At 39.1% G+C, this 13819-nt stretch overlaps 1 protein-coding gene across 24 annotated transcripts in view; it reads right to left on the bottom strand.

Moving 5' to 3' along the window:
* CLASP1 (cytoplasmic linker associated protein 1) overlaps positions 1–13819 on the bottom strand; it is a 193501-nt gene that overhangs the window by 72860 nt on the left and 106822 nt on the right. For 14 of the 24 annotated variants that reach the window (XM_033003511.2, XM_042784364.1, XM_042784366.1 and 11 more), the window contains 5 exons: positions 13244–13293; positions 11895–12065; positions 10218–10241; positions 2127–2234; positions 554–580 (listed from right to left, as the gene is read on the bottom strand). In XM_033003511.2, coding sequence (XP_032859402.2) covers positions 554–580; positions 2127–2234; positions 10218–10241; positions 11895–12065; positions 13244–13293 — 380 coding nt within the window. The remainder of the gene's footprint in view (positions 1–553; positions 581–2126; positions 2235–10217; positions 10242–11894; positions 12066–13243; positions 13294–13819) is intronic. The other 10 variants (XM_042784371.1, XM_033003529.2, XM_033003532.2 and 7 more) reach the window with 3 other exon arrangements.

The raw sequence follows: 13819 nt of genomic DNA, 5'->3' as shown, positions 1-13819 counted from the left end.
GAGTTAAAGATTGTTCTTCTGTCTTAAGAAGATATGCAATTCTGTTAATCTCATGGATAACACCATAACACACGTATTATTTTAACTTAATTGCCCCCTCCAATTTTTCAGCCAAAGCCATTCTGAATCAATCAAAATTATATACTCTAATACTCTGTGTGGTACTGGCTCCTTGTCCCCCCTCTCCAAAGTGAGAATACTTGTGACAGATGCCAGTCACACACAGCATCCACACCCTAAAAGTCACAACTCCGCTCAGCTATGCTGCTGCCATCTCACTGATTTCACCAGGGTTATACTGAGGTAACTGGAAGAAGAATTTAGCACCTGGGGTTTAAGTTCCAGCAATGAGCCAGCTTCAATATGCAGAATGTACACTTATTCTTAATTACTATGAGAAAGCAACATCACTTGCCATATACATTTAGATTTATGACTAAGAAAATGCTTTTTAAGTCTCAGTTAGGAGAGAGTGAAGGAAGCTAAAAGCTTAACAGTTAAAAAATGTGAAGGAAATAACATCAGAGAGCAAGAAAGGGAAAACGTTTCTTACCACCAGCAGGATTAGCTGATCTGGATCCTTGATTATGAGGGCAGACCAAAGGACAGGCAAAAAGTGGATTAAAAGACAGCAAGACAATACAGCGTTCAGCATGCGGTTTATGCTATACACAGTGCAGACAGAATTATTTACAAACATGTCACTCCTAAAGCCTCTGCAGAATACAGTGAGTTAACAAGCAGATGCAACTAATAAATTCCCAAGGCTGATCAGCTTCTTAGCTAAATGTCAACCAACACACCGAGACCCAAGTTCTGCTCTAAATTACACCCCGCCCCAGTCTGCAAAACTGCAATAGGGTTATCTACTCTATGGGCATTGAGAATTCGGCCCTGGGACCATACTATATCTGAAATCATAAGTTATCCCACTGAAAGTTTGGCTTAAGGATAAAGATCACATCTGGTTGGGTTAGGCTGGAAACAGAATTCCGCAAACTAGACCCAGGCAGCAGGTTCAGATATGACCATCCTAAAGCTTCATAAGACATTATATAAAAAAATTAAGCCCATGATCTTTGAAACATTTGGTTACTCAACTATTCATTAAATAGTTCTGAGACTTGCTCATTTGATCTGATGATTTTTCACCAAACTAAGTTTAGGAAAAAAGGTCATTTCTGTCTTTGGATCAGTTTTAGGTTCAAAACTGAAGAAATCAAATCTAGATCAGCATACCAAAGCCTAAATTCCTTCATGACTTCAATGTAAAGATTTATATTTTGCCCCATTCTCAATATAATACTTCTCTCTTCAGCTCTCCCAGCCTAACACAATGCTATAAACTACTTTTCCATCCCTCCAGTATGACAGAGCAAAGCAATGAGAGAATGAACAAAGAAGGGCTTTTAAACAGGGGTACAAAACAGCACAAGTCCTCAGAACAAAGAGGTCTTTCCACAAACCCCATCTGCTCTTACCCACAAGCTTGAAGGTCCTCAAAACACGAGTGGCTTTCTCCCTCCCCCCAATTCCTTAAAAAGTTTGAGTGACAAACTTCTCCTTAGACACACATGACACATATGCAGCAGCACTGTATGTACGGCTCCTAGGGGAAAACCATGCCTTGCCAGGAAGCCAGAGTGCAGATGGGTCATGTGAATCAGAGAACAGAACCACCTCCCCCTGTATCTACACAAAATAGGTAATGTCCTATTTTAAATTGATGCCAAATCCCATTAACTTTAGACAGCTCATGTGTTACACATACAGAAATACAGTCACATAAGCAGAAGCTCAGCAGGGTAAGAACCCAGGACAGCAGTCAGCTACAGACACAGAGGGTGTCTCACATGGGACTCGGTGCAAGTTAACTTAGTCCTACACATCACAGCGACATGAAATTCTGCTGCACAACTGATAGAAAAAGGCAGCAACTAAGCAGTTGTATATGGGGACCTATTCGTCAGCAAGAGCACACACTGGCTGAGTGGGTGTTCATTTTGTTACCCATCCAAATGTTATTAGAATAAGTGAGCCCAAATCTCAGCTGATGCTACTACAGTTCAAGAGAAACATATTAATAACTATCTGTTCCGCTCCCCCAGAAATAAAACACTCCTTACGCTGGGATTGGGAAACTACTTTAGCCCGGCTGCGGCCTCGGGTATCAGCAGGCGTTGAGGTGACACTTGTGGCACTGCCAGAGCTCTGTCTCCTTGTACGAATCCGACCTGGAGGAATGCAAAGACAATCAGACTGTTAATAAGTTTCTTCCAAAGGCAGCAGCAGTGTCTAACATGCTGTTCTATGCTTGCAGGGTTGCTATACGCACAATTAACCAGGGTACAGAAGAATTTTACAGGGAGAGGCAACATATTTTATTAGACTGGCTGAGACACAGGGGAGGGAGTGAAAACAGTCACAGTCCATGAATCCGAAAACTTGGTTTCTGTAATGCTATCAGCCAGTTTAAATAAAAATATTACCTCTCTATAGCCTTTGCTTCTGTTCTATAGTAGCTTCTTTACAATCAACAACAAAAATTCCAGTCTCCTAAATGCTGCTTCCCATATCAAATTATTACTTTCTGACAAGACGATCACCCTTTTAGAGACAGGCGTGACAGATGCCCCCACAAATTCCATTGCTGGGATTTCCAATTAGCAGTTTGGTGCTTTATATCCTGCTCTACATGCACAGGCTGGCATGCACTCCTGCGAGAGTCTGTCAACGCAGCCTGACTACGCTTTTATTTCAGGCTCATTGAATTTTCCCTGCTGTTTACAGATCCCTCATATTTATCCCCAAGATCAGTGTAACTTTACTTGTAATGGAGAGTCCCATTTAACGCAATCAGCGTTGTGGAAAAATGATTCTGTGTGTCTGCTCTTTATTTAAGCAAAGAATGGATATAAAGTCTCAAAGTGTTCTTGGTCCTTTTTCTGTCCTTTCCTCATGAAAAAGCCACAGAAATTTGAGCTAGAAAAGCTTACAGGGTCATCAGTTCATCCCCTTCCTGGGGCAGGGCTGTTTCCTACAGAATGTTCTTTCCAGTGCTAAGGTTCAATTATCTGTCTCTATTTAATGGGAAAGAAATGATAATTAAGAGCAACACAAAGAAAGACTCCATCAGTACTTTTCAACAACTCAGTTCTCAGCCAAATCTGAAGCTGTTTCTCAGGACTCATGCCAGTGCTATCCTGCATTCAGAGGATGACTTCAGGTTTCAGGCACAATAAAAAAGGAAAGAAAAAAAAAAAAGAAAACAAAACGAATAAAAATAAAAAAAAAAAAACAACAAAACAACAACAACCAAACCAACAAACCACAACAGGTAAGAGTCTAGACAACTGCACCCACTGATTATAGATATTAATCTTCTTCCCTTTGTCTGCACCATAAGCATACGTAGAAATATGAACAGGGAAATACACACTTCCCACTCCAGAAAAAAAATCACTTCACATAAAGTACACATGCAGGACAAGACAATGGCAAGCAGCCCACCCTGGACAGCTTGAGAACTCTCTTCTCTGAGCTCTCAAAATATTCATAACATGGTCTGCAAATTTCTGATAGACACAAGGTGACAAGATGATGTTTAAGAAGAAAGCTTAAGACTTGTTTGCAAGGGGAAAAGCATAGAAGACAGCTGTACTTCAACCCTCTCCACTGACATCTGTTTTTAAAATAGCTCAATGGGCACAATATAGGCATCCACGTACAGACAGTTGTTTGTAGCAGAGACATAGAAGAAATAACTAGCATAAAACTAGCAAATATATATAAACCACTTTTTAACCACTGGCTCACCTAAACAAGCTCTGAACACATCCATGTGGGTCCAACAATCATGAAACTGTCTGCTAAGGTCTTCTTACCACCAGCAAGGCTGTAGATCTCCTCTGCTCTAGTACATCACCTGCCCCTTACAAACGGTCAGCCTGACACACCAGCAGAGGCAGCTCTAGAGCTCTTTGCTGACCCACTCCCATCCCTTGCAAGTTTGGCACATACACAAGCTACATACAGATGAGCGGAGCCACTGTGGGACTTGCCACAAGGTATGTACCCCAAACGCCACCGCAGGCTTCAAAGTAAGCGTGCATGGGGAAGGAGGCAGAAGGATCTCATGCTCTTGTCAGAAGCCGCGAGGCTTCCTTTCATGTCTCACATCGGGAGGGCATCATTGGTGGCAGGAGAAATATAAACTAGTAAGACAAGAAGTTAAACCTGACTGGTCTTAGGAACCAGCAACAGAATTAACTTAGATCCTTCCAGAATGTCAACAGAAGGCCTTGGCATTGCAGAAAGTTCTGGGGGGTGACTCAAGCTGAGATTCAACATTACACAGCAACAGACGGTATTGGAAAATGCATTTAGTGATGTGTAAGGGCCAAAAATGGGTGAGAAGAGACTGATGTCTCCTCCTCTTATGCACAGGCCACTCAAGATCCTCAAAATTTTCTGTTCTTTCTGCAGTGACAAAGTCTTCTCTTTTTTTTTTTTTTTTTTTTTTTTTTTTTTCCCTTTATCAGCAGGTGACTAAGAATGAGGAAGAAACTGGAACAATATGTAATAAGTGACTCTCCCACCTTAGAAAATACAAAGCCTAAGATTACACATAAAGAGAAACCAAGATTATCTTCTGGTACCAATTCTGGGAGCTTTAAGAAAACTGAAATGAATGGTCAAACTTAATTAACGTGTGATTATCAGCAGGATTAGGAAGAGCTGAGTCCTATTTTGAAACCTCTGAGAGTTAGTGGACAGAATCCTACCAGCTTCAGCAGTTTCTGAATGAACAAATGCCCAAGAACAAAATTCTGCTTCCTTTTGGACTGGTAGATTTGCACACTGATTTTGGCCTAATAAGTGTCAGAGAACAATGCGAGATGAAGAGTTGCTCTTGCACAGGAGGAACGGAGACCCAACACTGATACTGGTTTTCTCATCCTTCTCAAAAGGCTGACAAATGTTTGAACTAACATTGAACTGGACTTGCATTGTGCAAATGATAACAGAAATAGTGGAAACTAGGAATTCATGACACAAAAATGACTTGATACAAATACTGCAATAGCACAGTAACAGCTCATCCTAGGAGTACTTGATTCTATCATGTCCATGGGATAAAATAAAATATGAGAGGGAAAAATGCCTCTTAAATTCAAGGTCAAATTCTTCACACAGTTACAAGGAAAAAGTGCCATCTGATATCAGCTATACATACTCCTTGAAGCATGAATTGTTAAATGTACTTTCCAAAGTTTTATTTTCTGAACTTTAAAAACTATGTCCTTTTTTTTATACAGATAATTAATCTTACTTGCAGCATACAAATGGTTCAAAATAAGTGACTCAAAGCTACTCTTAAGAAAAAAACTAAGATTCTAAGTTTCTCCTGTCCAAGTACAGTTTTTAGCTGTAAAACAAATGAACAACTGGAACTCAAAATTGCTTTAGGTGAATCTGTATGAGATACGAGAGAGACAGAGGATATTTCACATCTCAACTTACGTTCACATACATGCACAACTTTTGAATTAGCCTTATGATATCCAAAACCTACTTGCTTTATAGTAGTGTAAGATGAATCAGTATTTGTCTGGCTTGAAAATATCAGTATTTTCAATATATATTATACCAAGTGCAGCATGTATATGTGGAAGTTCATCTATACAAGTGTCTCTACTATATTCCCTTAAGAATTTCATCTGCAAACAAAAGTCTGCATTCTCATACGAGAGTTATTTGTACATAGGACTATTTGTGTGGCTTTATCTCTACCATTCTACCCCACACAGAAAAACTAATTTAAAGCAGGATGGGAAATAACATATCAAGTTATTCAGGCTTTTTTTTTCCTTGCTAAACTCAAGTAGACATCTCCCCCTCCCGAAACTTCTTTGCTTTCAAGTGGGTTTGTTTCCATATCTAGTTCAAACTGCAAATGTAGCAATTCATATTTCATAACCATTATTTTTCTGCTGCTTTTAAAAGAATTATTGCATCCTGACAACAGCAGCACAGCAAAGGAGCAGATAAAGACTGCCCCAACTAGTTTCCAAAAACCATAAAAGTATTTCCATAAAAACCCCTTGATCTAAATTTGACATGTGACACTTTGCTGTTGGTACAGAAAGTATTTCGAAAGATTCTGTATAAATGCTTTGTGTTAAGAAACCATTTGTGGGTTTTTAGGAGGTTTTGGGTTTGTTTTTTAAAGTTACTGTCATTTTTACAACAATCAATGGATCAGAATCAACCCTGAAATGTCTAACATATGTCTAACTTATTAAGGTTGTTTGGTTTTGTTTTTTAAAAAGGAACAAGTGAAAGAAAACTCAGTGATAACATTTGTATTACAGGAGGCTTCATCTGGCAGCACTGTTCTAAGCTTCTCCAGGTAGATACAGCAGCATCTCCATCCTCAGTGCTCAGAACAGACATAGTCTTTGTGAGACTCAGCCTGTATATTACATTAATGAAAATGGTTTTCAAATAGTCTAGAAATGGTATATAGCAGCCCCACAACTCAGATTAATCTGTTCCATGCTGTGAATAATGACACCTACAACCACACAAGTTATACATGGAAGCACTGGGATGGTAATGGTCTCTCCATGGATCAGGTTAATGCACTTAGGTTACTCAGCACTGGGTCTTACCCCTGCATGGAAAAAAACAATCCTGAAAGAGCCTCAAGGACCCTTCTAACCGTGTCACTAAGTGACAGGTGGACATCTGAGACATGCACACATGAATTTAAAACATGCTTTACATATAAATCTGTAAAAAACTTTATACAAAAACCATTGGAATGGTTTCCATGCATATTTAGTACATGTCCAACATTATAGTACTATAAGACTTGACTGCACCATAATTGCCCCCAAGAAGCTCTCAACCTTTAATGAAAACCATCAGCATATGCTGCATCTGCATTTTGCACAAGAACTCCCTCCAAAGCAGAGTGTTGAGGGTACAGTAGTGTCACTGCTTTGTCCTACACCAACAAGCACAGGCAAATCAAGTCAGCACTTGTAAAGGGATGGACCAAGAGAACAAAGAACCTACTACCTAAACATTTCCATTTAAGATACCACATTCAGTCACACCTTTGAATCAAGCCTTGCCCTTGAGGACAAGGGAGAGCTTTAAGGCAGAGAAGAAAACAGGAATGGTGATTTCTTGAAACCTGTATCACTCCCAAAGCCTTTGTCAAGGTGCTAATAATGTCCAACTGAGCAGACCACTCTTTTTGAGCCTACGTTATCTAAGAACTGTAACAAACCAGATTTTAATTTCTTTCTGGTGAATAATAAAAACTATTAAAAATTGTGTCACTAACTCTAGAAATTGCAGATTTTGTTTTAAACTTGCAAGTTTCAGGACAGACCAGCATTTATACTTCCCCCTTTTAGGAAAGGCTTGTCTGAAGGGTTTGTCTTTATTTTCCCATTTTAAAAAGGGAGGCAGACGACAGAAACACTCTGAACCATTATTCTGTACTGAAAGTCAGTATTATGCACCTTTTTAATAATATTCATTGAAAAGCCGTTTCATGATAAAACAAGCAGAAATTTTTATAAGGTTTCCTTTTAATCAGGTATAACATACATGGCACAACTGCTACCTGCATAGCACTACCTGTGAAGTCCTGATCAAGACTATAAATGTTTAGATCTTACAAGCTTTCTGCCTTCAAAGCTTTTAATGAAGTTCAAGAGATAACCATACATGAAGGGCCTTGGCAGTCAAGACGTAACTGTGCACTGCATGAAGACACAGCCTCACAGCACAGATTTAAGTGGTATATAGACTCATGCTACATTTCCATAAGGAAGTGCATTTCAACAGTATTTGTCAATTGGGATGACACTATTTAAAACCAAAAACTGATACTTGGCTCTTAACTTGAATTCTTGCCACTGGCATAACCCACTATCTTGCTCCTGTCTTGAGATGTCTGGCTCAGTAACAAAACACTGAGGAGAACTGAGGGCAAAACAGATGGAAACTGCCAAGTTCACACAATGCTGGCTCCCAGATGAGGGGAAGGTGCAGAACTTTTACACTGTAGCTGCAGAAAGCCATGATGGGAACCAGACTGCAGATTTAATGTCAAGCTGAATCACACAAAAAAAAATACAGGGATTTGCTCTTAAATTGCTTACTGGTGACCTGCAAAAAAAATACAAAAAAGGGGCATGAATGTGGATGGAATTTCTGCTTTATGTCCCAAGAGTCTCTCTCGTAGACATAGGTATTTCCAGAGCAAGGGGATGTTTTTCTCCTCCCCTGCCTCCACCCCTTTAATTTTTTACATTTATGTCACGAATATAAAGTTTTTCCTTCCCTGTAGTTCCTGACAAACTCTGCAAGATCAGAGAGTTGGCAGAAGAATTTTCTCAGCCCTCATCTGTAGGACACGCTGAATCCTGAACAAAGGCTGGTTTTCCCTCAACTGTCTCAAAGGAAAACAAAGATGAAGAGTTTCAAACAGTAATTAAACTCATCCTTCAAGTGCTCTGACTATAGTGTGCCATGTTGTTATAATTCTCCCTGATCCTCACTCACCCAAAAAAAGAGAATCCTCCAGCAAAAAAAAAAAAAGATGAGATCTGGTATTTAACACTAAGGGGATGGCAAGCTCCATTTCTGAAAGTTCATCTCTCAGTCTTTCCCCTCAAAGCAACTTGCTGGTTTCTGTTACAGATTTTCACCAAATCCAGTCTGCTTCCAATGTAGCTGAATTGAAAAAAAAAAAAAACCTAATAAAATAAAAAACCCATCCTTGAGTTATGACAATAAAGTATTTAATAAACTAAAAATAAAGGTATTCCAGAGCACAGCTGTTGTAACAGGCCTCCACAAATATTATCACACCTAGGAAAGGATTGAGAACTGTATAGGGTATTTTATAAATTAACATTAAACATTCCACATTTCAAAGTTAGGCCAAAAATAGAAAGGTTTGAGAACTGGGAAGAAAGAAAGAAGAAAAAAAAGAAGGGCCAACAATGAGAAAAAAATCTCAGTATTACAACCATTTGGAACTTTCACCTGATCCACAGTTGATTTACAAATATAGGTGTTTAGGCCAACTTCATACTCCTTATCACTGACACATCACAAAGCATAAACACTTGCCCATGATACTGAGCCACTTCATCTATCAACACCAAGATTAAATACCAGTTGCAGAAACAGTAGAGACCTTTCCCTCTGTCTAATAAATCAATGCAACAATCATAGTAGGGAAAAAAACCACACGTCACTACACAGTGGCACTTTTCAGTCCACCACATCCAAATACAAGCAGCCATCAAGGATATGGGCACAGTCCCACAAGACAGTAATAGATCCCTTGAAAAGAGACTTGCATCAGGAAAAAATGGGTTTGCTGGGGGTGTGTGGTGTCTTCATTCTGTGTAGAAGACATTCTTGTTTACAACTCCTGTCTACTTCATAAAAAGTGATTTTTCAGTGATCTTTCTTACTGGAAAAATAAGAAATAAAGAACAAGTTTTGACAACGAGCCAGAGAAACAGACTGGGAGCCCTCCCAAACTAGCAGGCTCAGTGTTCTTGAAAAAAAGCCTTTCCTCCAACTGTCTTAGATGTAAGCCATTTCACTCAGACAGTTAACAACAAAAAGAGAGCTCAGGTTTAAAGAGGTTGACTAAATATTCCTTCCCTAGAGATCATTGTTTACTGTCCTCATTTTTCTGCCATGTGATCATCTCATTCAATTCTCTTGCTGCCCAGTCTCTTCCCGAAAGCATTTGGCAGTTGCGACCTGAGCTTTGGATGGAAAAACACAGCAAACCTTTACACATTATGGAGCAAGAAAACACAAGTCCTGTGTTGTTGTTTTTGTTTTGTTTTGGTTTGGTTTGGTTGGGGTTTTTTTCTGTCTGTGAGCAGGTCACCTTCAACCAAAAGCAGTATTTGAAACTTGAAATCCACATACAACTCTGTGATCAGAAGTCAAGTCATAAAAGCAGACTAGTGCCTATTAGCAGGGAGGAGCTTGAAGAGAAAGTGAAGAATATCCCATGGCATCAAAATGAGCAGGACAACCATGCAACACTTCATGCAGGTCACCAGTGAACATGGATGAGAACCAGATAACACTTTGAGAACAGAGACCAGGTAGGGTGGTACGACTGTGGACACACCTCAGTTACACAGAGAGAGACTGCTTACCCTCGGTTTTAGTGGTAGTACCATCTTTAGGCAAATTAAAAAAAATAAGGAAAGGGTTAATAGGGAAAATTAGTAACATCAACAGAAGTGGGCACTATATATTAGCTACGGTAATAAGCAAAAAAAAATTAACACAATTAAAGAAATGAAAAAAGTTTGACCCAGCAGCAAATCAAAGCTTGATGTATCTGAAGAACACGCTTGCAGCTCTTCCCTTCTCCAATAACCAACCTATGCCAAACTCCATTTCTGGTGTTGGTCTCACCATTTCTCTTATGGGAATGCACAGGTGACAAATGTCCCTACTAGCTCAAAAGGAAGCAGGCTCCTTCAGGAGCAGCCATGGGTGCATCACTTTGAGTGCATTTGCTGCTTTTCTCCTACAGTCTGTTTTAAGAGCAAGATTAACACTGTATTCAGTCTCTCGCTTCAAGTACAAAGCCCACTTCAGTAGATACTTCCCCCCTTCCGTTCTTCCTCGTGAAATAAGATTGTTTGAAAGCAGTTTTGCCACAGAAGCCAGTATGCAGCATGACTGAAAAATGGTTGCACCTGTAAGCTCAAAAGCATGCTATTATGTGATCAACTTCATATTCTGTCTTATGCTTTCATAGCAATGTATCTAAATTTTGAACCAAATATGAACAATTCAAATCAGAATAAGAATTCAACTTCTGTACCAAATACAGCCAACACATTTAGCCAATGGAAAACATTTCAGATATGAACGAAACCGGTCTACAAAAGGAATCTGTAGAAACCATCCCTATATTGTTCACCAAGCATATTTTATCAGACTAAAGACCAAATGCTCTACACTAAAGAAGCAACTTCTCAACTGACTCAAGATAACCTATACAGCTTAAATCAAGATCACAGATTTCTGATTTTTCTCCCTCTTGTAAAGGTAAATTGATGAAAAGTCTGGAAATAGATTTGAATGAAACCAGCAGAATGAGAAACTAGTTCAGATGATCAGTATTACTAATAACCGAGTTGAAGCTCTGCAAATACGGTGTCAATCACCACCTTGCATTTCCTCTTCCATGCCTCCTTCAATGGCATCTCCAGGAGAGAAAGATCAAATGCAAACTTTGTTGTAAGAAACCCTGAGGCACCTGAAATTGATATAAGATGCCGTAAGAGAATCATGTGACATGGCTATAATCCAAAAAGAGTCAGCATAAGGAACAGATACTTATATCCTGTGTGGTAAAATGGGAAAGTCAACTCTTTGCTTCTACATCCTTCTATTGTAAAACTAAAAGCGATCAAACTCAACTAAGATGTACTATTCAAAGCATAAAATAATTAATGGAAAAAGTTTCAGGAAAGGAGGAAACGAAGTGAAGGAAAAGATACAGGGGGACACGTCAAAAGGAACTGAGCAGTAAGTATTTTCCTCAACAACATCTCAGAATCATAGTAAGATCTGCTTTTCTCCAGAAAGAAGAGTAAGACGCAGACTTATACAATTCAAAAACTAAGAGGTTGCTTCAAGTCAGTTCTGTTGCAAATCTTTTCCTTAATCCCAAAGGGCAAGAGATCACACACTGATCCTGGAGAGCTGGTAACTCAGAGGTATGTTCTTCTAGTTAAATATTCAAATAAAACTATGAAGCACTTTCTGCTAGTAAAGAAAGCTAGCTGCAAGAGTAGAAGAACATGTAGATTTACCTAGTGATGCGTATGAGCCTGGGGGCAAGGCTGCAGCAGAACTGAAGGGGGTGGATGCTCCAGAAGACGTCACTTTTGACTTGGCACTAGCTGCTGCATTCACATCGACGTCGCTGCGGGATCGCTGCAGAGATCCTGGTGTTGACACAGATTTTGTACTTACTGTAGATGCTGCATATGGGAGTGGGAGATCCAGAATAAAGATGATTAATTTTTTGAGCTGTGTGCTTCAAAGAACCTGACAAGCAGTTTAATGTACTATTTTTAATGCTCCCTGCTGGCACTGAAATACCTCAACTAAGAATGCTTTATCAGGGCAATGTGGGCTTCCCCACACTGCCTGCAAAGATATTTCAATCCTGACCTCACACTACCTTTAAGAACTTTATCAGACACTGACCTAAATGCTGAGATCAAAAAGGTTGTCAGGTCAGTAGTAAAGAAATTTCTAACAGAACCTAGATGGGAAAGTTCAACCACAATACCCATCACCAGCTTGTGAGTTGCTGGCCAAAACAGACCTGCAGGTCCTTCAGTCCAGGTTCTACTAAATTCCTTCCCAACACCTCATCTTCTCCTGAGGTCTGCTGTTCCCATCACTTGTTGATGCTTACCCTCTTAAGTGTGAAGCTTCACTATTCAGCTGCAAGCAAACATGCACTTGTGTGCACAATCAAGTGAGTTACACAACAGTATCTTCTTGAATCAAAGGTCTCAGTAGTGTGTATACATAAACCAGCCAGAACCCGATTTTAGTCAGGTGTATAAGGCAGCTTATCTTCTACCAACAAAATTTTGTCTATTATATTCTGTAATAAAATGTATTATTTGGATTGTTGAATGCATTTACTCAGGACAGGAAAGCTGCACCTAAATATTCCATCTGACAGTAAAAACAGATTAGCAACAAGATGGAATTTAACACTGTAGGACTTGTGTGCAGACAATGCCTCCAGTAACTGCTGAAAGCACAGAGAGCAAGTGACAGAAAGTTGTAAAGCTGAACACACCATTAAACTATGTAGCTGTATGTCTTAGCATTAGCAGTAGTTTATTCCAGCTATTGCACAGGTAAACATACCTTGGCTAAAATTTTCAAAGCTTTTTAGCCTTCTTTTTAGGTGCAAGTAACAACGGATTTACTAACTTTAAAAAGCATCATTTTATCAGCAGCTGATGCACAGAAGTGTGGTGTACAACCCAACACTCATTAGAAGTTTTGCATACTAAGTTGCCAGTAAACAGTGATCAGAATTATTATTTGCATATCATAGTGTCTGAAATTCTCATTCTAATTCATCACACTGCCCCAGCAACACCTGAGCATATTTTTCAGCTCCTGTTCTCACCTCTAGATGTAGTACTTCCAGTGGGACTTCTTTTGGCAGACAATGGACGGCTAGAAGTTAATACAAATATTTATTAAAATAAAAATAGTATTTCATAGTCATCAGTAACAGTGCTACTCTGTTCCCTCAACATACAAATGAGCTAATATGAAGTTATTTATATACAGGAATAGACTAGCAAAGTTTATTGTTTAAGAATAAATACAGCACCACCATGAAATTCTTTACAAAAGCAGTAAGAAAAAAAATAGTATGCACATTATTGGAGTGAGATTAAGAACACTTTTTGCAGATTTAAAGTTACACCAATAAATTATGGGTATTTTTCATATAGGTCTTACATTTATATTACAGACATCTGGAGCCAAAGTTGACTGTATCTCTAAGAGAAACTAAAATACATTCAACAGGAGAGTTACATATTGATTTTGCAGTTACAATTCAAATTTAGTTTAGTCATTTTTTTTCTGTCTTCTATGGAAAGAGGCAGACTTACACCTCTAGGATTAACAGAACTGTTTTAAGCACACGTGGAAGGAAGCTCAGTATCTGCTGAGCACAAAAAACTTCCTAGAA

Source organism: Tyto alba, unplaced genomic scaffold, assembly GCF_018691265.1.
Source record: "Tyto alba isolate M040663 unplaced genomic scaffold, T.alba_DEE_v4.0 Super-Scaffold_7, whole genome shotgun sequence".
NCBI lineage: Eukaryota > Metazoa > Chordata > Aves > Strigiformes > Tytonidae > Tyto > Tyto alba.
Note: the sequence above shows the minus strand (reverse complement) of the source record. Positions and strands in the feature narration are given on the sequence as shown.